The sequence below is a fragment of the Didymosphaeria variabile genome (assembly GCF_027946475.1).
Source record: "Didymosphaeria variabile strain IMI 356815 chromosome Unknown scaffold_2, whole genome shotgun sequence".
NCBI classification, from domain to species: domain Eukaryota; kingdom Fungi; phylum Ascomycota; class Dothideomycetes; order Pleosporales; family Didymosphaeriaceae; genus Didymosphaeria; species Didymosphaeria variabile.
The window spans coordinates 3,636,361-3,655,803 of record NW_026611621.1 but is presented as its reverse complement, the minus strand read 5'-3'; the positions used below and the strand labels follow the sequence as shown (position 1 = coordinate 3,655,803).

General features: G+C 51.2%; 8 protein-coding genes across 8 annotated transcripts; 3 read left to right on the top strand and 5 right to left on the bottom strand.

Annotated features, from left to right (window-relative positions):
• Nucleotides 1–505: 505 nt before the first annotated feature.
• Nucleotides 506–2,303, top strand: N0V89_002909 (uncharacterized protein; the record flags this gene model as incomplete). Its single annotated transcript, XM_056211713.1, has 2 exons — nt 506–509; nt 574–2,303. The coding sequence occupies 2 exons, from the start codon at nt 506–508 to the stop codon at nt 2,301–2,303; spliced, it is 1,734 nt and encodes a 577-aa protein (XP_056075186.1).
• Nucleotides 2,304–3,279: 976 nt separating this feature from the next.
• lad1 (L-arabinitol 4-dehydrogenase) lies at nt 3,280–4,634 on the top strand (the record flags this gene model as incomplete). The annotated part of the gene is made up of 3 exons (XM_056211712.1): nt 3,280–3,483; nt 3,672–4,254; nt 4,309–4,634. 3 exons carry the CDS (start codon nt 3,280–3,282, stop codon nt 4,632–4,634), a joined length of 1,113 nt encoding a protein of 370 aa, XP_056075185.1.
• Nucleotides 4,635–4,906: 272 nt separating this feature from the next.
• Nucleotides 4,907–5,698, bottom strand: N0V89_002907 (uncharacterized protein; the record flags this gene model as incomplete). The annotated part of the gene is made up of 1 exon (XM_056211711.1): nt 4,907–5,698. One exon carries the CDS (start codon nt 5,696–5,698, stop codon nt 4,907–4,909), a length of 792 nt encoding a protein of 263 aa, XP_056075184.1.
• A 632-nt stretch (nt 5,699–6,330) lies between these two features.
• On the top strand, nt 6,331–7,706 carry N0V89_002906 (uncharacterized protein; the record flags this gene model as incomplete). Its single annotated transcript, XM_056211710.1, has 2 exons — nt 6,331–6,393; nt 6,450–7,706. The coding sequence occupies 2 exons, from the start codon at nt 6,331–6,333 to the stop codon at nt 7,704–7,706; spliced, it is 1,320 nt and encodes a 439-aa protein (XP_056075183.1).
• Nucleotides 7,707–11,730: 4,024 nt separating this feature from the next.
• N0V89_002905 (uncharacterized protein) lies at nt 11,731–13,188 on the bottom strand (the record flags this gene model as incomplete). The annotated part of the gene is made up of 2 exons (XM_056211709.1): nt 11,731–13,126; nt 13,184–13,188. 2 exons carry the CDS (start codon nt 13,186–13,188, stop codon nt 11,731–11,733), a joined length of 1,401 nt encoding a protein of 466 aa, XP_056075182.1.
• Nucleotides 13,189–13,633: 445 nt separating this feature from the next.
• On the bottom strand, nt 13,634–15,189 carry N0V89_002904 (uncharacterized protein; the record flags this gene model as incomplete). The annotated part of the gene is made up of 4 exons (XM_056211708.1): nt 13,634–13,892; nt 13,947–14,262; nt 14,313–15,005; nt 15,057–15,189. 4 exons carry the CDS (start codon nt 15,187–15,189, stop codon nt 13,634–13,636), a joined length of 1,401 nt encoding a protein of 466 aa, XP_056075181.1.
• A 689-nt stretch (nt 15,190–15,878) lies between these two features.
• Nucleotides 15,879–17,548, bottom strand: N0V89_002903 (uncharacterized protein; the record flags this gene model as incomplete). Its single annotated transcript, XM_056211707.1, has 5 exons — nt 15,879–16,298; nt 16,349–16,807; nt 16,857–17,104; nt 17,154–17,180; nt 17,242–17,548. 5 exons carry the CDS (start codon nt 17,546–17,548, stop codon nt 15,879–15,881), a joined length of 1,461 nt encoding a protein of 486 aa, XP_056075180.1.
• A 542-nt stretch (nt 17,549–18,090) lies between these two features.
• On the bottom strand, nt 18,091–19,300 carry N0V89_002902 (uncharacterized protein; the record flags this gene model as incomplete). Its single annotated transcript, XM_056211706.1, has 3 exons — nt 18,091–18,456; nt 18,549–19,104; nt 19,155–19,300. 3 exons carry the CDS (start codon nt 19,298–19,300, stop codon nt 18,091–18,093), a joined length of 1,068 nt encoding a protein of 355 aa, XP_056075179.1.
• Between the last annotated feature and the right edge of the window lie 143 nt (nt 19,301–19,443).

The window sequence follows — 19,443 nt, the reverse complement described above, 5'->3', positions numbered from 1 at the left end:
TTCGTTGCGGTAGTGGAGTGCCAAGGGCCACCCGCATTCGCAAGTATTGGCAGTCGCCATCCCCAGAGCCCGTCAAGTGTGACCCGCGTAACGTTCGCCAAGTATAGCGATGTATATGTGTCTTATTGCATACAGTCTTTGACTTGATAGAGCTCAATAAACTTTGTATAACACCTCGGCCAACCTCTCACGTCTGCCTGAAGCTCAAAGAGCATGCGAAGACGATCGACACGCACCAGCTAGCCCGTAAAATAAGCTTTGATAAGCTTTCTGCATGCTCGGCGGCAGCCCCGGCTCGAACCCGGCCCCTCCAGCCTCCGCATAACCCGCATCCCAGCTTTGGCGCCCACTCGCTCATCGCCACTTCTCCTGCGACACCGTCGCTGTCTGTACCTGTGTCGCAATGTCTTGAACGTCCGCGCAATCGCCTATCTCGCTATGAGCAGTGATACCCGCGTGCGCAACACTATCTCTTTGACCATCACTCGACCATCCAATCGCCGCGATGAGTACGTCACCCAAGCCTCTCACATTCACCGTGCGTTCGGGACGGATGCTGACAACCTCGCTCAGGTGCCGAAAGCATCAACATCATCACCATTGACTTCCCCGATCCCGACCGCACCGAGACTATAGATGATCACTTCGATCCACTTCCCGTACGCTCATCTGAGAAACTCTTGCACCTCATACCAGATCACGAACTAAGTAACCACCAATTACAGTCGAACGAGTCCTTCTACTTTCCCGTTCCGAACATACAAACACTCTCTTCGAAAGGCGTTGAGCGTGGCGACGACCCATATGGCCTCCTGTATATACCTGCCTTACAGACAGACGAATGCAGAGACTCCGAGAAGCAGTATGTACCGCAAAATGCCACACGCCTAGCCAATCTTCCGGCGAATTCCGGATATGCTCTCATCGCCGTTGCTCCGTGGTTCTCTCCTCTGTGTATGAAGGAGTATTTCGCGACGGCCCGAAATGAGCCGGTGAAGGCGTTCATCGTGTACCAACCGAACCCAAATTCAACCGCAGTACCACCAGAGACGAATGATCAAGCATGGGCCTTGAACGATGGTGGAAGCTGGCAATACAATAATCAGTTTCCGACTTACGCTGTGCCTGGAGCAAGCGGTTACCTGATAGCCAGCAAAATGAGCGATTATTCGGGCAACATGTCAACTGTGCCATATGGGGACTCTCTCAAGGATCAGTTTGAAGAATCAGACTATGTTCGATTATGGGCGAAGGTTACGGCTGATTCTGGCACTCAGCTTCCCAGCCTATGGGTCTTTCTGGTCATAGTCCTAGGCCTGCTCATACTGATCATCGGAGCCACCTCTTTTTGCATGCATGTCGTACAAAGAAGGCGACGCAATGCCCTGCGACGACGTGTCATCAACGGCGAGGTAGACCTTGAAGCTCTGGGGGTCAAACGCCTTACCGTGCCTGCAGATTATCTGACAAAACTTCCTGTATTCGCTTACCTTGGGGAGTCTGAACGCGGTGAAAAGAGTATGTCCCAGGCATCCACTACCGTCGATGCTGAGACAAGTCTGAAGGGGGTTCCGCTGAGTCGACGATCGTCTGCTCCAGAGGCTCCTTCCACAACGCGTGCTTCCGCTATCTTCTCACAGCCTACTTGTCCCATCTGTCTGGACGATTTCGAACCCAATGAGTCGCAAGTCAGGGAGCTACCTTGCCGGCATATATTTCATGTCGACTGCATCGACCCTTTTCTGCTCAACAACAGCAGCCTTTGCCCGATATGCAAACAGAGTGTGTTGCCACCTGGGTATTGTCCGCCGAAGATCACCAATGTCATGGTCAGGCGAGAACGATTGATCAGCCGCAGACGAACACAAAACGCGCCAGGTCACAACCATTCACCGGGTAACATTGTGGCCCGCCTCCCAGGGGCGTACGACTCCCTCCGCGCACGAGTAGGCAGGACCTCTGGCGGCCGCAGAATGTTTAGCGCACCAACGAGAACGCAATCACGGCCATTAGATATTGAAATGACCTCGGGGGCGCCTCCGGTCCCTGCTGTGCAGCCGGCCCCCACCGCAACCGTACTTCCAGAAATCGTTGCAGCGCCGGAGCCTACACGTCAGAACACTGCGGAAGAGTGTCCGCCGGAACCTCCGTCTCAATACCCGCAACAGCGCCGAGAATGGGCTCGGCAACGGGCTCTAGCCCTTCTTGGGAACCGGCATGCACCGCATGATGCTGAAGAGGAAGAACAGAACCGTTCGCGGTGGAGACGTGGCTTGCATAAGATTTTCCCAGGCTTCGGATGATTTCCTTTGATCTTTTGAGATACCACAGTCTATGATCGGGCGGTAAACTGTTGGGGGATGATTATGTGTGTTATTGCGGCGCAAGGTGTTTGGGTCAACGATTGATGTCTTGATGCATTTGCAATTGGTTCAGCGGTGTCTTAATACTTGGAGGTTCAGACTTGCGATCGTACGTATCAATGGAATGGGTCGTTGTATATATTCCTATCGTCACGACTAGCGAAAACAGATGAGTGATTCTCCATGAATGCTATTTTTCGGGTTTTGCTGCGATATTTCCCAGTAAAGTCAATGAGTAGAGGGTTTGTCAGAAGGCTAGCATGAAGACAGGAGCATGACTATGTAGTCTTCCGCAAGACGGAAGACTTTCGGTAGATATACCTGCCGTAAGCACACGCACCGAAACCGACCAGAATCATAGACCGAGAACGACAGCAACCACACGAAACAGTCCCAATACGCCGTGTTCCTTCGCGTGCAACATTCGACCCGTCAACACGACCTCGGAGATCCAGACCCCCGCCAAGCGCCCCGCATGCCGCGGTAATTCGTACATGTCCCCGTGGGCCCCTCAACACCAAACGCTAACATCGTGACATTTGAAACCACCGGAAAAATCATGCAGCTCTGGAGGCCCACATGCGCGCCGCTTTTGGACTTCCTTTGCGAGCAGCTGGTCCGTAGCGGCTTTGGCGGGTTACCATTCGTGGAAATGCACCCTGCCGTAAGGGTCGTCGGAGGCTAGAAAGGAACTAGCTGTGACGATGGAGGGGTAGCTTGATGTGGGTTGGGCGGGCGGTCGCGGGGCATAAAACCCCGGGGCAATCTTTTCGGAGGGCTGGTGATTGATACAATTTCTTTTCGACAATTATCTATTGTGTGTATCTACCTGTTCATTCCTTTCTTTCCCATTGACTTGCTACGGTCGCGTCCTGTTTGAAGATACCCCGCGTCGTTGGAGAAGCAGTACTGCAAAATGAGCACAACGACCGTTACGGAGGTCAAGCCGAACAAGGCGAACATTGGAGTCTACACGAATCCTGCGCATGAACTTTGGGTTGCGGAGGCGGAGCCGAGCTTGGAGAGTGTTCAGGCTGGCGGAGATCTAAAGGAGGGTGAGGTTTTGCTGAATATCAAGAGCACTGGTATTTGCGGCAGTGACATTCATTTCTGGCACGCTGTAAGTCTTCCGATCTTCATTGGGTTCCTGATACCAGCGGAGAAGTATTTGCGTGCTTTTGCAAGCTGCGGCATGTTACAATGTGGAGACCTCTTAGTGATGCTAGAGCACAGTGATTTCAAGATGTTCCTATTACTACATTCTGATTTGCAAAGCTTTGGCAATCCTGATGCTGACAATTGTCCCAGGGCTGCATCGGCCCCATGGTCGTAGAAGACACTCACATTCTCGGTCACGAGTCCTCCGCGCAAGTCCTCGCTGTCCACCCTTCAGTCAAGAGCATAAAGCCCGGCGACCGCGTCGCCATCGAGCCTAACATCCCTTGCCACGCCTGCGAGCCGTGTCTCACAGGCCGCTATAATGGCTGCGAGAGCGTTCTGTTCCTGTCCACACCACCTGTTCCCGGTCTGTTGCGCCGCTACCTCAAGCACCCAGCCGTTTGGTGCCATAAGCTGCCCGACAACCTCACATGGGAGGACGGTGCGATGTTGGAGCCGCTCAGCGTTGCGCTCGCGGGTATGGACCGCGCGGGCGTGAAGCTGGGTGATCCAGTAGTGGTGTGCGGTGCTGGCCCGATTGGCCTTGTCACTGCGCTCTGCTGCAGGGCTGCAGGTGCGGCGCCGCTGCTCATTACGGATATCGACCAGGGACGGTTGGACTTTGCGAAGAAGATTATCCCGAACATTCTCACGCACAAGGTCGAGTTCAGCCATACGCCTGATGACTTCCGGGAAAAGGTTGTTGCAACTATGGGTATTGAACCCGCCGTTGGTAAGTGCATTTACCCCCGCTCGGTCGCAGTTCTCGAATACTGACAATCCACAGCTATGGAATGCACCGGTGTTGAGTCCTCCATCAACGGCGTCATCCAAGCCGTCAAATTCGGCGGCAAAGTTTTCGTCATCGGCGTTGGCAAGAACGAGATGAAGATCCCATTCATGCGCCTGTCCACCCGCGAAGTCGACCTGCAGTTCCAGTACCGCTACGCAAACACCTGGCCCAAGGCCATCCGGTTGGTTCAGAACGGCCTCATCGATCTGCGACCGCTTGTTACGCATCGCTTCGATCTTGAGCAGGCGGTTGAGGCGTTCAAGACGGCATCGGACCCGAAGACTGGGTGCATCAAGGTACAGATTCAGAGTTTGGATTGATTGAGAAGGTGCGGAGGGGTTTGTGGCCGCGGCGAAGGAAGTGCAGAGAGTTTTAAGGCGTTAGGTGTAGTTAGACTGGGTGGGACAACGGTCGACCGGACATTAACGCGATAGACGTGCGTTGGCTCACCTGCGTACACATCTTCTGGCATACAGAGAGCCTCAGAACGCATTTGTGATGTGCTATAGTCGAATCATGACCCCGGTGACACCATTGGCAGCCCGAACATCTGGATGGTATCTGCATTGGAGCCCGTTCGCCGTCATGTTGATCAATGTGATCGTCTCTCAATTTTGGTGAGATGCGCGGCCGCCGCAAGGAATCCGGCTCCCTGATCCGGGTTCTGGTTTTTTCCTCTGCCGTCAAAGTACAAGTCAACGTATTTGTGTTCACCATCCACATCAACAGTCTTAGTATTCACATCTTCGGTGTCCCGATGGATGTAGATTGTACGCATACCTGCGTTTTTCGCTGCCGCCAAGTCGTAGAGATGAGAAGCTAACATGGTGCAGTCCTCAGGTGAGAGTCGTACCAGATCCATGGCCTTGCGATAAATCGCAGGATCCGGCTTTGTAAGCCCAAGCAGCTCAGACGAAAGCAACATATGGAAGGGCAAGCCCGAAGACTGCGCAATATCGAGCTGCAACCGCGCTGTTCCATTTGCCAGAACTACAAGAAAACACCCTCCGTCTTCCCGTAATTGGCGCAAAGCTGGGAGGACATCAGGCCAAGGAGTCTGACTGTGCCATTGCTGGACCAGCTTGTCTCGCACGCTATCATTCCATACATCCTGGTCGATGCTTTTCTCTTTCAGGATGCGGTCGAGCACACGGCGATGGGTGATATCAATATCCTCATTAGTTTCCCCGCGGTCGAAGCGGGCGTGTATCTCTTGGAAGAAGCCTTCCCGCCAGGCGATAGCGAGCTCCCGAAGTTTCGGTTCTGCTGGAGTCAATGAAGAATGTGGTGGGCATGTTTGTAGCGCAGGTAGCAACGAAGTAAGCCAGTCGCAACAGGTGCCCATAAGATCAAAGAAGATAACTTTCTGCTTGTGCGCAGCCATGTTGATGGAATTGATGGTGATGATGTGGCGGGCCACGAGGGGAAGGGAATGAGCAAGGATGCTCCTGATTTGTCAGACGCGCGAACACGGCAACCGCGACATTTGGGGCATCACGTTGGTTCTTGGACAAGCGTAAAAGATACAGATTATCCAGAGAGTCGCCAGGCTGGAATGCATGAAGGGACCAAGACTCAGTTCCGGCGGAGCACCGGTTCCGATGTAGACTGGTTCCGCCTTCCTCATCAGATGAATTGCATCAGACGAGGGATGAGCGCAACCCAACCCATTGTCAATGTCCACTTGACTGTCTCTCTGCCACTGGTCTGTTGGCGCGTTAGATAACTCAACACCTCATAGGGCGTGTTATACACGACAACACAAGTCGTTCCGCCAATGAAGAGGAGGTGGTGACGTAATGAAGGATGCAACCCCTCTCCTTGCGATGCTTTCTGATGAACCTGTCGAGGCAGGATTGATCAGGTGAAAATCGCCAGAATCTATCAAGCGCTGAATGATCCAGTCAGCGATCACTTGAGAATCCATCATAAAGGCATCCCTGACAATTGCCTATATTATATTGATGACCAGCCTGAACTTGTGGGCCTTCGAGTATACGCCTCTAGTATTGGATGATGAAGCATACCTTGTTGTCACGCCGTGGTCATAAAGAGGGTGCTGGCGGAGCAGATGAACACGTACGTACCATCAGCATGACCTTGACCATCTTCTCTTTATCGATTGATCGCTGCAGCAAGTATGGGAAGTCAGTGCGAACCAGTGGGATCCCTCGACAAACACTGATGGCTACGTCTCGCTGGGCATCGCCGAGAACTCCCTCTCACACGACGAACTCTCAGAATTTCTCCGAAACAAGCCTCTCGTAGATCCATCCGCAAAAGCCTTCACGTATCAGGACGGTCCAGCGGGATCAAAATCAGCCCGGAACGCCATTGCGTTATTCTTGGACACTTACTTTCATCCTGTCCAACAAGTCCAAGCCGACCATCTCATGATCACCAATGGCGTCTCCTCTGCGATAGAACACTGCGCATGGGCCTTGGGCGACCCAGGCGATGGCATACTATTAGGCCGTCCGTATTACCGCGCCTTCTTACCAGACATTCAATTGCGATTTGGCGTAAATGTGGTTCCAGTCGCGTTTGGGGACATAGATCCATGTGGTCAAGACTGTGTGGCTGAGTATGAAAAGGCGTTGCTGAAGTCGAGCACTGAAGGAGTCAGAATACGCGCACTCCTGCTATGTCACCCGCATAATCCGCTGGGCCGGTGCTATTCGAAGACCACAATCATGGAATTGATGCGACTGTGTCAAAAGTATCACATCCATTTAATCAATGACGAGATCTACGCGCTTTCAGTTTGGGAGAATACAGTCGACAAGCTGGAGACTCCGCCTACCCCTTTCGAATCAGCTCTCTCAATTGATACCAAGGATATCATCGACCCAGCACTTGTACATGTTCTTTGGGGCTTTTCTAAAGACTTCGGAGCGAACGGAGTTAGGATCGGCGTCATTGCCTCGCAAAACAACAAGCCATTTCTTACAGCTTGTCGGACTGCCTCCATATACTCATCACCTTCCTCGTTAGCCGAAAATGCAGCTGTTGCTATTCTGGCAGACTTCGGTTTCCTAGCCTCTTATATCAAGACCAATCAGAAGCGCATGTCCGCCGCGTACGCTCATGCTGTCGACCTGCTCCGGAAGCACGACATTGAGTATACGCCAGGGGCGAACGCAGCGTTCTTTCTATGGATTAATCTAGGAAAGAAGTACTTGGAAGCCTTGGGTGGAGCAGCTCGCGGCAAGTCAATGGGATCGATTACGAACGAGATCTTCCAGCGGCTCATGAAGAAGAAGGTGTTCCTTGTTTTGGGTGATGTAGCTGGCGCTGAACAGCCGGGTTGGTTTAGGATGGTGTTCACGCAACCTTCAAGGTCTGTGGAGGAAGGTGTTAGCAGGATATCTGAGGCTTTGAGAAGCGCATGATAGAGATGAGGGTGATCGTACAAGCTCTTTGAGGAGCGGTGGTCTTGAGGACAACGACCCGCCTAGAGCTTTCTTAACTAGGTCATGTAATGACGGACACGGGTTATGTCGTTCAAGTGTACCGGCGAAGACCACTGCAATCGATGGGGAATTTTAGTCTTGCCTTCTGCGGCAGGAACACGGTGGATCATGCGTGTAGACCGACTCAGTAAGTGTTCCTAAGTGTACCAGTGAAGACCACTGCAATCACCGGTTTCCTGTTGACCTGCCTTCTGCGGTGAGATCACGGCAGGATCATCTAGAGATAGGTACGGTCGCAGTCCCTTAAGTGTACCAGCGGGAACCACTGAGATCGACGGTCTATTGTCATTTTGCCTTCTGCGGAGGGTTCGTATTAGATTCATCTGGAAACAGACGCGGCACAAGTCATGCAAGCGTACCGGCCAGGATCACTGCGTTTGACGAATCTTCAATGACTTGCCCTCTATAGAGATCCATATGGGTTTCATCAAGGACTGACACAACCAAGCTTTTCCAAGTGTACCGGCCGAGGTTACAGCAATCGATGACTTTGCATTGACTTGCCTGCTGCGGAGATTTGAACCTTGGAACGTGTGAAATTCCGACTCGGTGTAACCAAGCCGCGATTTACGGAGTCATGCAGGCGCCTGGCGTGTTGCACGAACAATGGTAACATATGGAAAAGTGTACCGTGAGCCGGCACTGCCTTCGACACTCATGCACCGCACCTGCCTTTTGTGGTAGGAGGCGGTACCACTAATTATATCAACACCAAATTCTGTTCGCCACGGTCCCTTATCTGTACGATCACGAAATTCTCCTGCACCTCGCTTGGTTCCCCTGCGCAAGCATCATCAAGCGTACCACCGCCTCACAGCAGCATTCCACGCCCGCAGCGGTCTTGCCTGTTACGGAACTGCACGAGTAAGGAACGCAATCTCCAGCCGTGGCTGAAACCACGAGGTGTACCGTCAAAAATCTACAGCAATCGACACCTTTGTTCAATCTTTTCTCCTTTGAGTTAAAATTGTGACGGAGAACGGCACGTTAAAAGCGCCACACGTGAACCACAGTTCGCGATGCGAGCCGCGTCATGGCAATCGGCGACTATTCATTTGCGAGTTTGGCGCGGACTAAATAGCCAGTATTTTCGCTTTCGCTTTGGTTGAAAGGAACGCTAAAGTTAGGGCAATGAGCTTGTGCGCGCATACGGCGGCAACTGACCGCTCTTTCGGTACCGATATAGCACTCATCGTAATCATTGTTGGCTACATCGGCTACAATAATTGAACATTGATAGAAAAAGAAAGTTTGTTACGACATGCATGCCAATAGCACTTCAGTGGAGCTGGGGTACCTAGGTACACCCAATCGACTGCTAATCTAGCCCTGCACTAAATCACCACGGATCCGAAAGAAGGTCGCACTACACTCATGACGCGAAGAGTACTGGAGGGAGCAAGAGAACACTGAAATCCTTATTTTTAGAAAGCAGAGTTTGATCATGTTTCGATCAGACAAGATCTGATCAGACTTGCAGAACGCACATTGCACTGGATTTACGATCGATCACTGGTTGACTTGTTCCAGAACCGTTCGAAGCATGGGAAGCATGGGAAGAGGGCACATATTGCACAGAAGCATGTTTCGGCGAGTATGTATCCCAGAGTAACAAACCGCGCGAGAGGAACGCGTTCCATGTGACGCGTGGCTGTAGCGGCCAATAAATCCGACATCCCTCCAACGCGAAGGCTGCGCCTCTGAGTGACTTCAAATAATTGTTCTCGGGAATTTACAGTTTGTTTCGAGGACATTCCAGAGGATTCCACTCCTTCGCTATAGTTTGGAGCTGATCGCAGCTTTTTCTTGTCTTCCAATCTAGGACACTCACGATTGTTTGATACTGATCTTTGGTCTATCGAGCCATCTTCTCTGATCATATTCACAATGACAAAAGGCCGCATAAATGCAACACCACAAGCACACTTCCCGCCACTGTTTTGGCTGCCTTGTGGTATCCCCATCCATAGCAGTCAGCCACTTATGGAAGGAATGTCGGAAAGCACCGATGCACTCAGCCTATGAACTAGTAAGCAATGACAATTAGAGGCACTGCGAAGTAACGCGGTCGCCGAATGCTTGGTCTGGCTAAACCAGGATTTGCAAAAAATTCCTGTGTGAGCACACGGATCGATGAGATCTGTCCACTACAATAGAACCAGCTACGCGGAGCAATCGTTGGATCGGGGCTACCTTCCCATGAATCACGTCGGTTTCAATGTTACGTACAGATGTCCTCACTCCTAGAATAGGTTGTGTCTCTTTATTGCAATTTTCTGCATTCAGGGAAGTGAAGTATTTTCGACGCACCCGCATTGAACATGCCAATCTCAATGGCATGTAATTTCTAGAAAATGTACATAATGCATCCGATCGCCAACATTCGTCAGCACGAAACATCGATGACCCCGCAAACGTCAGCAGCTCTACGCATACTACTACCACGTGGTAGTTCCACTCTTGGCTACAAATCTACATTGAGTATACCGAACACCACCAGAGCATAATTTCTGACGAAGATTACTCCGTTTTCATCAGACTGTGCAGACGGTTGGCACAAGCTGTCATATCGCAACCGTGTACTGAGCGATAGGCGAAACGAACGACGCCGTAGAGACTGATGTGACATTTTTCTCACGTAGCATTTGACTTTTTGGTCGATTGTGTGGGGATCTTACTTCTTAACCCTATGTATTTCATATGTAGGCGTGTTCAGGAATCTACGCCCCGAAGAAAATAGGCAAACCAAAAGGGGTCCGTGAGCAGTACCGTAAGCTGACCTATAGAGACCTCTGACTTAATTGTCATATTGGTCATTGCCTCACGAAGTTCACGGACGTAACCTTCAACTTTATCTATCCTACGGCCAGTGAGGCAATCCAATCGTTCGAGAACGAGGTTTGTGCTCCACTCATGGTCTTCTTCACGATCATGCGAGAGGCAGACTCGTCAAATTTCACCAGGGCTGTGCTTCGAGGCTCACATCGTGATAGATTCCTGGGCCGCGATTGGTGTACACGGTCTGAGTGGCTTCGTTTGTATACCACAAGTATAGCCAGCATGAAGATACTACCAGACTGCTGTAACGACGCTCACTTTCATGCGACAGAAGTTTCTTAGAGGAGGCTAGCAGCTAGAAGTGTATAAATACCGCTACTTTGTCTGCTGTTCAACATCACCAACCAGCCCGTTCACTCTCAGCTTTCATACGTAAAAGCAACTCTCAAATTCCAGTCTTCCACTCAATCATCCTCCCATCATCAAGATGCAATTCACCATCGCTGCCTCTTTCATCCTCGCCGCCCTTGCCGCTGCCAGCCCAGCGTCTTCCGTTCAGGAGCGTCAGGCTCAGTCAGTCACCGTCACTTTCTACAAGAGCTCTGGCTGCAACAACCCCGCCGACATCATCACTCCGCCTTCCCCAGTCATCTTGGTCCAAGATACGGCCCCTTGCCATGACCTCAACGTGGGCCAAACTGTTGGATGCACCGAGCTTACCGCGAGCTCGCTAACCCGCCAAAGTACGTTGGACACTGGTATAGTGTGCGAACGTTGAGCTAACAAACCTTCAGTCCGAGTGTACGACCAGCCCGGTTGCCCTGAGACCGGTAACACCCACTTCTTCACTTTCCCAGAAGGCTCCAACAACAAGTTTAGCCAGGATGTCAAGTCTTACAGGTTCATTTGAGGAATGACAGAGCGGGGACAAAAGTGTGGAGTAGACCGCGATAGGGAACTGTGGTGATCACGGGACGCTGTGTTCACAGGAATTTCTTTGCTGTTATCGCACCCTCTTTGAGAAGTAGACTTGAGCTCCAGAAGCAATGAATACATAAGGACTCAGAAATGTGCGCTACTCGTGTGTTCATACTTTTCTGGATCATGTTTCCTACAAAGATAAGGATTTCACCCCAGACATAGCCTCATTCGAGCTTTCGTCTTGTTACTCTGTCAACCTCTGCCGCTGTAGCGGATTTTCTTTGATTTTTCCCGATATGTAAGACTCAATCAAACCATGCTCAATCTTTGGTCCATCGCGTCTATCACCGTACTCGCCGCCGTACGGATACTTAAAGTCAACCCATTCAAGCTTTTCCAGGTCTCGCAACATGGCAATCGAATCTGCCCAGCTTCCGTCTAGCAAATATGGTCTGTTCAACGCTAAGCGCTTTATTCGATCTTTCATCGTGTCGACGAGTGCTCGAAGCTCGTCCATCTTCAATGGAACAGACTGGAAACCAAGCTCGGAAACATCGTTAGACGGGAGCGGCATTGGCAAGAGATCGAATAGAGATATCTTGGGTAATTCGTAGAAGCATGGGTAATTCCCAAGACTCAGTCGAAGCCCCTGTAGGCGTGAAGAGCTGAATAAGGCACGTGAAAGAGCACAAAGTCCTGTAAGTTCCTCCTTTGGGCGGTCGTTATTCTCAGCCAGCGAGTCCCTTCGTTCCCAGCTGAGCACATCGAGGCTTAATTCTTTTGCTTGAGCTAAGACTGTCCTGACGGTTTCTAGCTGCTTGCTTGTGAAGTCGATACAGCGCAGGTCGGTCGGAGGAGTAATGCAGATGGTAAATGAAGCTGGCCTTACGGAAGAGTCGGCGAGCGCAGCGAATAGATCTGTGACTATATGGACAGGAGGTCGTGTTTCCATAGCCGTCATGAATGAGCCTTTCCAGCGGCTTTTCTTCAGACAGCTCTCTATCAACCTCTCAGTATAGAATCTTTCGACCCAGGGTCGACGATTCTTTCCGGGCCGACTGAACTTGAGGTCTTTAACCACGATCTCATCCAGGCTAGTCATTTTGTGCAGCGCTTGGGCAACTCTTTCTACGCCCTGGCCGGTCGCTATAGCCGCTTGCTGTTCGTCATAAAGTTCCTTGTATTCTTCATACGCGGTGAGTAGGAGCTTTTGCGCTTCTGTTGCATCGGACCTGATAACATCTTCGGTGGCCATAACCGCTGCAGTCCGGTTCCACTCCTCATTGACACGGTATGCTTTCGCGAAAATCTCCTTGTCCCCTCTATATTCTTCCTTCATGTTGCCGTCCTTGTCGTACCACCGATGGGTCGCCCGAGATAGTAGGTCCAACGTGTAGCCTAACTTGCTTGCGTTGTGCTCTACGAAGCGATGGCAGGACTTTGCAAGCAATTTGTCGTAGTAAGAGACATCTATCTGAACGCACTTTATGCTCTTCGAGAAGACAGAATGATTGCTGAGGGTCTCGAGATCTCGAATTGAGTTGCGGTTGAAGGAGACATGGGCTTCCGTGACAAGGAAAGGTGATGCGTTAGCGTTGACCCTTTTGGAGACTAGGCGGAGGTTTTCAATATCGGATTTACTGTCGCTGGAATAGAGAAAGCAGTTGGCGAGTAGCTCATTCGAAAGCGAGAGCAACGTCATCATAACGAGACACGAGAGATGATATACAGCGTTATGTCAAGAAGTTTGAATGCAGTGTGTGGCCCTGGGATAGGCAATACACGAGTCGATTGTACTCAGACTGTTGGCCTACTGAAGGTTGAACGGATGAGGAAGGATTGTGATGAAACTTATTGCGGCTGCGGCTGCTTAACAGAGGACACCGTCTTACTAAGATCCGCTTCAGTGCAAACCCCACGCCACCTTTCTACACGAAACTCGAAAAGAGAATCATGTTCGTACGCTGACTCCCCCGAATTCTACCTGCTCTATATCTTCGCGCGCGGACGCCATCGGATATATGGGTGACTATCCGTGGTCAATACTAGAGAGTCGACATCCTGCGTGTTGACCAGGCCAGGGTGCGCCTGATCAATATCTGTTATGCCGCACAATCGCATCGATGTTTCAAGCTCATCTTTCAGGACTAACCACGAGTCAGCTCCGCATTACTACTAGGCATCGTGATGAACTTACTCTGAGTAAGGTGCTCAACGCCCTCTTCCCCATAAGTCAGTGAATATAGGTACGGTCGCCCGATGCCGACGGCTGTCGCACCGAGGGAGATGGCTTTCAAAATGTCTGATCCGCGTTCGAAGCCTCCGTCGATGTACACTTCGAGCTTATCGAAGATCTCTGGGCACATGCGATGCAGTTCTAACAAGACGAGTATACTCGGTTGAGCACTGCGATATTCATCAGTATCCTCTCCGCGCACGTGCAGGGATGAAGCGCCTTACCCGTCCAGAGAGCGCCCTCCATGGTTGCTCAGCATCACACCGTCGCATCCCCAATCCGCCGCCATTCTTGTGTCCATCGCACTTTGTACGCCCTTCAGCACGACCGGCAGTCCGGATACCCTTTTGATCCACTGCACGTCTTCCCATATCAAGCTCTTTTCCACATATTGGGCCATCAATCTACCCATGCCACCCCCTTTCTTGTCGTTGCTGGCCACGGCGCCGGAAATGGCGCTTGCGACGTTTTCTGCCGCGATGCGTTCGTCTGCTTCTCGTTTGCCGGGTACGGGTGCGTCAACAGTAACGAGTATGGCACCTTCAGTTCAGTCAGTATGTCTCTTGCACGGATTGACACAGATGACTCACGTATTCCTAAAGAGGCAGCTTTACGAAGGAGGTCTTCCGTCTTGGGACGATCAACATTGACATAGAGCTGCAGAAAGAAAGGTTGATCTCTCCGCCCGGCTTTGACAATCGAAGCCAGCGGGTATGAAGCATTGCTCGAGATGCACTGCACAATTTCTTCGTTTGCACAACCCCGAGCCAGGGCCAATTCGCCGTCTGGATGGGCCAGTCGAGCCATAGCTGCCGGAGAAACAAAGAACGGTACAGAGGAATCACACCCCAGAATCTTTCGCTTTGTGGACACTGTCTTCACATCTCGCAGGACCCGAGGCCTGAACATCACGCGTCGAGTGACTGCCTTGTTCTGCGTGTGCGTCACTAAATCCGTAGCGGCCGAAGAGTAGAAGGCCCATGCTTTTGGTGTCAACGTATTGCGCGCAACTTCCTGGAAATCGGCCGCAGAGATGAGCTGGTGGAGATGCGGCTTCTCGTATATCTCTGGAACTTGACGTGAAAATTCAATGGGGCGTTGTTCGGGCTGCGGATTTGACTCTGCCGCCTCTGCTTCGTCGATTGTGCTTTTTGGCGGCACGTCGTTGGATGGGAGAATGTCGCCGACGAACTTACTGGTCGCAAGTGTTTCTTCGAGCATACCTGGGGCGTGAAATTCATTATAGACTGAAGTCGCATCCTGACCGGCGTACTTCAAGATTGCTGACTGAGCTAGTACCGTGAAGAGTGGCGCTGCATAGGTATTGGACATACCTTCTGAACCTCCAGGATGGTCTGACAGAAAATCTGTTACATCCCATACTTTGTCTTCAATTACTACCCAGCAGTCATCGGGACTGTTGTGTGCCTTGACTTCCTCAATCGATAAAACTGATTTAGCTTCCATGCTCGCAATGTCGCAAAATCTAGGTACCAGGAACGATATGGATGCTAAGTTCGTAAAGGGTGCAGCCAGAGAGATCCACGAAGCCGAGACATGACGCTAGCCGGTATGTAGATGTGCTCTCTCGGTGTTCTTCCAGGTCCCCGGATGTGGGCGAATCTCGGTGTTCTCCCAGGCTCCGGGGAGGTGTGGAGTGGCGGCCGGCCTTCTCGCCGTCGTGGACCCACACCACAATCCTGCACCTAAGGCGTGAAGTCCGGAGAACCTTGTGCCTCCACAATGTCGGTAAACTTCCGAGCGTAATCGTGGTGTTGGGAAGTGGTCATACGAGTCACGACTTTGTGGAGTTGTCTTCCAAAATCATGGAATCTGGGGCACCACCCGAGGCACCGGTGCGTCATATGACCTTGTTCAAGCTTCCTAAGGCACACACTGTGAAATTCAGATTCACATTATGCTCGGCTTGAGGTGGTATTGGGTGTCATGTATAGAAAGGTGCTTGGGGAAATACAGAAAATACAGAGAGCTGACTGGGAAGCAAATGAATATTGCACTATTCGACACTCATTTTGAGGCATTATTACCATTCAGGCTGATATTCTGCAAAATAATGGAGAAAGCCAATCATTAACTTTTCGAGCTACATTTGTCCGAATATGACAATAGGCCTTCACCACTGCTCCTTTGGGGACCTAGTGCACGTATCTGAACCGGACAATGGCCTCGCCACCGTGACCAGCCTTGCTTCCCTTGATACCACCTCCTACTCTGCCTTCCTCCAGCTCTTCCCTCTCCATCTTCGCGTTCTGTCTCTTCAAGTAATACTTGATGAAAATCGCGGTGCCTGAGCAGAGGAGGCACGCCGCGCTCATCATGCCGCCACCACCATAATAACGTGGCTTCTGTGAGTCGGGGAACGCATAGCTAGTGTAGAAGTGTGCTACACCAGCAGCCATTAAGTTAATAATGGCAAGCGCCGCGGCGCGTTTGGATGCTGGACGAGGCAGAGACGCTGAGAGCCACGAGACGCAAAGGTTGTAGGGGGCGTAAGTGCCGGATGTCATGAGGAACATGGAGAAGTAACGACCGCCTAGAGACGGAACGAACATAGCCTGATTGTGGTTAGAACCTTCGATCCGCAATTAGCATTGACGAGACTCACCAATAGATTTCCAAGCAATCCGACAATCATAGGAATAGCGATGTGCCAGCCACGTTCTTTCTTGTGTGCCGCGTGGAAAGAGACGCAAAGAGAAACGATGAACGCGAACAGGTATGGGGGTGCAGTGAGAAGCAACGTAACGGTCGTATCGTAGCCGAGTGTGCCAACGATGGATGGAAAGAAGTTATTGAAGGACTGAGCTGTGATCAACATCATTTGCAAAAGGATGAACATGTATAGCTTCGGGTCAAGCAAGGCCTGCTTGAGGCCCCACCAGATGGACTCTGGATCCTCATCGCGAATGCCAGCATTTTCTTTTCGAAGGCGATATTCGGCAAAAAGTTGGTGCTCACGCTTGAGGATCGGACTGGTCTTTTGGAGAGGGAAATCTGGAAGTATGGGTACACAAAGAAGTGCAATAACGATAGTTATACTGCCTTCAATGATGAAAAGCCATTCCTGCAGAATGTCAGTTTATAACAGCGACGCTGAGCTGAATGTCACTGACCCAGGCAGGTCGTCCGGCTTTACCTTCCATACGCGACACGATTCCAGCAGCTATGAGTCCCCCAAAGGCGCTTGCAAGCATGTTGCTACCGTACAAGATGGCAATTCTTGGAGGAAGCTCCGCGCGGCTATACCAGCAGCTCATCAGGTAGAAGACGCCCGGTAGAAAAGGTGCTTCGACCAGACCTAGGACGAACCTCGAAGCGAAAAGTCCTCCGTAGTTCTTGGTGAAGGCCTGGCACATAGAGACTACACCCCATGCCGACGTGATGCAGCAGATATACCATGAAGGACGCACTTTCGTAATGATCATGTTGGATGGGACCTGTGTGATAACATCCGCAGACAGTGAGCGAATGTCTTAGGATGTCGTACGGTTTACTTACATCCCACATAGAAGATCATCAAACAGGTGTTGTACTGCGAGTTCGTGATGTCCAGAGTTTTTGTCAATCCTGCGATTTTTGCGTTGGCGATGTTGTTGCGATCCAAGATGTTGAGCAAGAACAGCAGTGCCACGACAGGCATGAGAGTACAGTCCAGCCTTCGCACGAGGCTGCGTTCGAGCTTGATCCGTTCATCTTCGTCAAGATGTTGCAATTCTTCGGGCAGCGGCAGATCGTCCAACTGCGCGACAATCTTCTCTGTTGTCTCTAGTGAAGCCTTTGGCTTGTTGGCAATCACGTCCTCCATGTTGCGCTCGGGTGACAGCGTGGTCCAAAGCGATGGTACGATGGATTACTGAATGAGAAAAGGCGTCTTCCGGAGTGCTGTTGGATATGATAGAAGTACCCAGTCAATGCTGAGAGTTTTATAAGACTGCTAGTCCACCTGAAGCAACACGATTCACGTGCATGAAAGAGTGGGTCGATCCTCCTCCATTCCCCAGAGAACTTGGTGCGGAGTCGTGCGGCGAGAACTGCGAGGGCCTGTGGGGACACTAATTGGATCAGGCGACAAACTTGATAGACACGGAAAAAGACATGCACGAACGTGCATGACTCGACGGAATCGCACTAGGCCACTATTGAGCCACACAAGGTTCCCCTCAGCAAGCATGCATCTACTCAAGTATGCGATAGCCAGATCCGAGATGGGCAAAGAGAAATCGTGCATTACGTTGCAGTAGAATAATACCTTCTTATGCCGAATGAAGCCTATTTGCTGGAAATTAATCCATCTATTTACTCCATAGCTGTAATCTCTTCATTAATTTGCGCATGTAGCGAAGGATGTCATTCTTTCTGCGACGCAAGAACAGCAGGCTTATTCACGGGTGTCGAAGGCTCAACGCCCGTGAACTGTCCATCGGAGCCAACTACTCTGAGAATGTTCTTCATCGCGCCCAATTCGAAGTTGATGCGTGTATTAAGCGCTCCTCCGGCAATGTGGGTTGTAAGAGTGACTTGAGGCATGGCCGCGAGCTTTTCGGAGACTTGCGGCTCATGATAGTGGACGTCGAGCCCTGCGGCACTTATGTGGCCGCTCTGCAATGCTGATACGAGGGCATCTTCGTTTAGGACTTGTCCTCGGGCAGTGTTGATGATGCGAGAGCCTTTCTTCATCATGGCTAGCTGCTTTTCACCTATCAGGTCTTGGGTCTGAACACGCGTGAGTTAGTAAAATAGTGTGGAAGGAAGGAAGGGGCATTCGGTACTGCAGAGGCGGAGTAGTGAGTCTACATGATACTTACATGCTTGTTTAGAGGTGTATGTAACGAGACGCAATCGGCGATAGTGAGCAGATCACCTAGGCTCTCGTGGTAGGTTGCGCCTAACTCAGTTTCGACATCTGAAGTCGCCCGCACAACATCGAAGTAGTGAATCTCCATCCCTAGAGCTGTCCTTGCTTTGTACGCAAGCTTCTTGCTGATATTACCCAACCCCACGATACCCAAGATATGGTCTCTAGGGTTCGCACTAATGGTCGCAATCAGCTTGTGTGTTTTCTCGAACTCTTCGATGTCGCAAGCTCTTGCGGCCAATTGTGCGCGTGTGAAGTTTCTGAATACCGACAAGATCATATAGAGCCCAGTATCGGACACGGCTTCGTCAGACGCGCCCGCACCGTTGGCATACCAGATGCCGTGCTCTGCAAGCAAATCCACATCTGCCCAGTTGAAGCCTGCGCCTGCCGAAGCGAAGATACGACATGAGGATGGAAGAAGCGGGATCAAGTCCGAATCCCACTGGCCCATTTCTCCGCCCGTCTGAAAGTGCGGACGGAAGATGGCTACAAAATCGCCATATCTGTAGTTTGATGAGCTATTTGAATGGTTTGCACATCTGTTCCTACATACTTCTTGGTTTTCAGCGCCTCAATGAAGGAGGCCCGATCTAGATCCTCGTTGCGCACCACGTTAAATCGCTGTAAGAACTCGGTCTCGTAGATTTTATGGTTATACTTGATAGGCTCGCCAATGTGAAGGACGGTAGGCTTCGACATGTCTGTAATGGTGGGGTTTCAATCGAAGGTACAAGCTTGCATGCTTAAGAAGGGGCTCCTCCACGCCATTGGGCGTCTCGATGGGCTCCACAGTAGCCCACGTAGCGGCAAGAACGCCGGAACATCGCCGCAGGAGCGCGCGA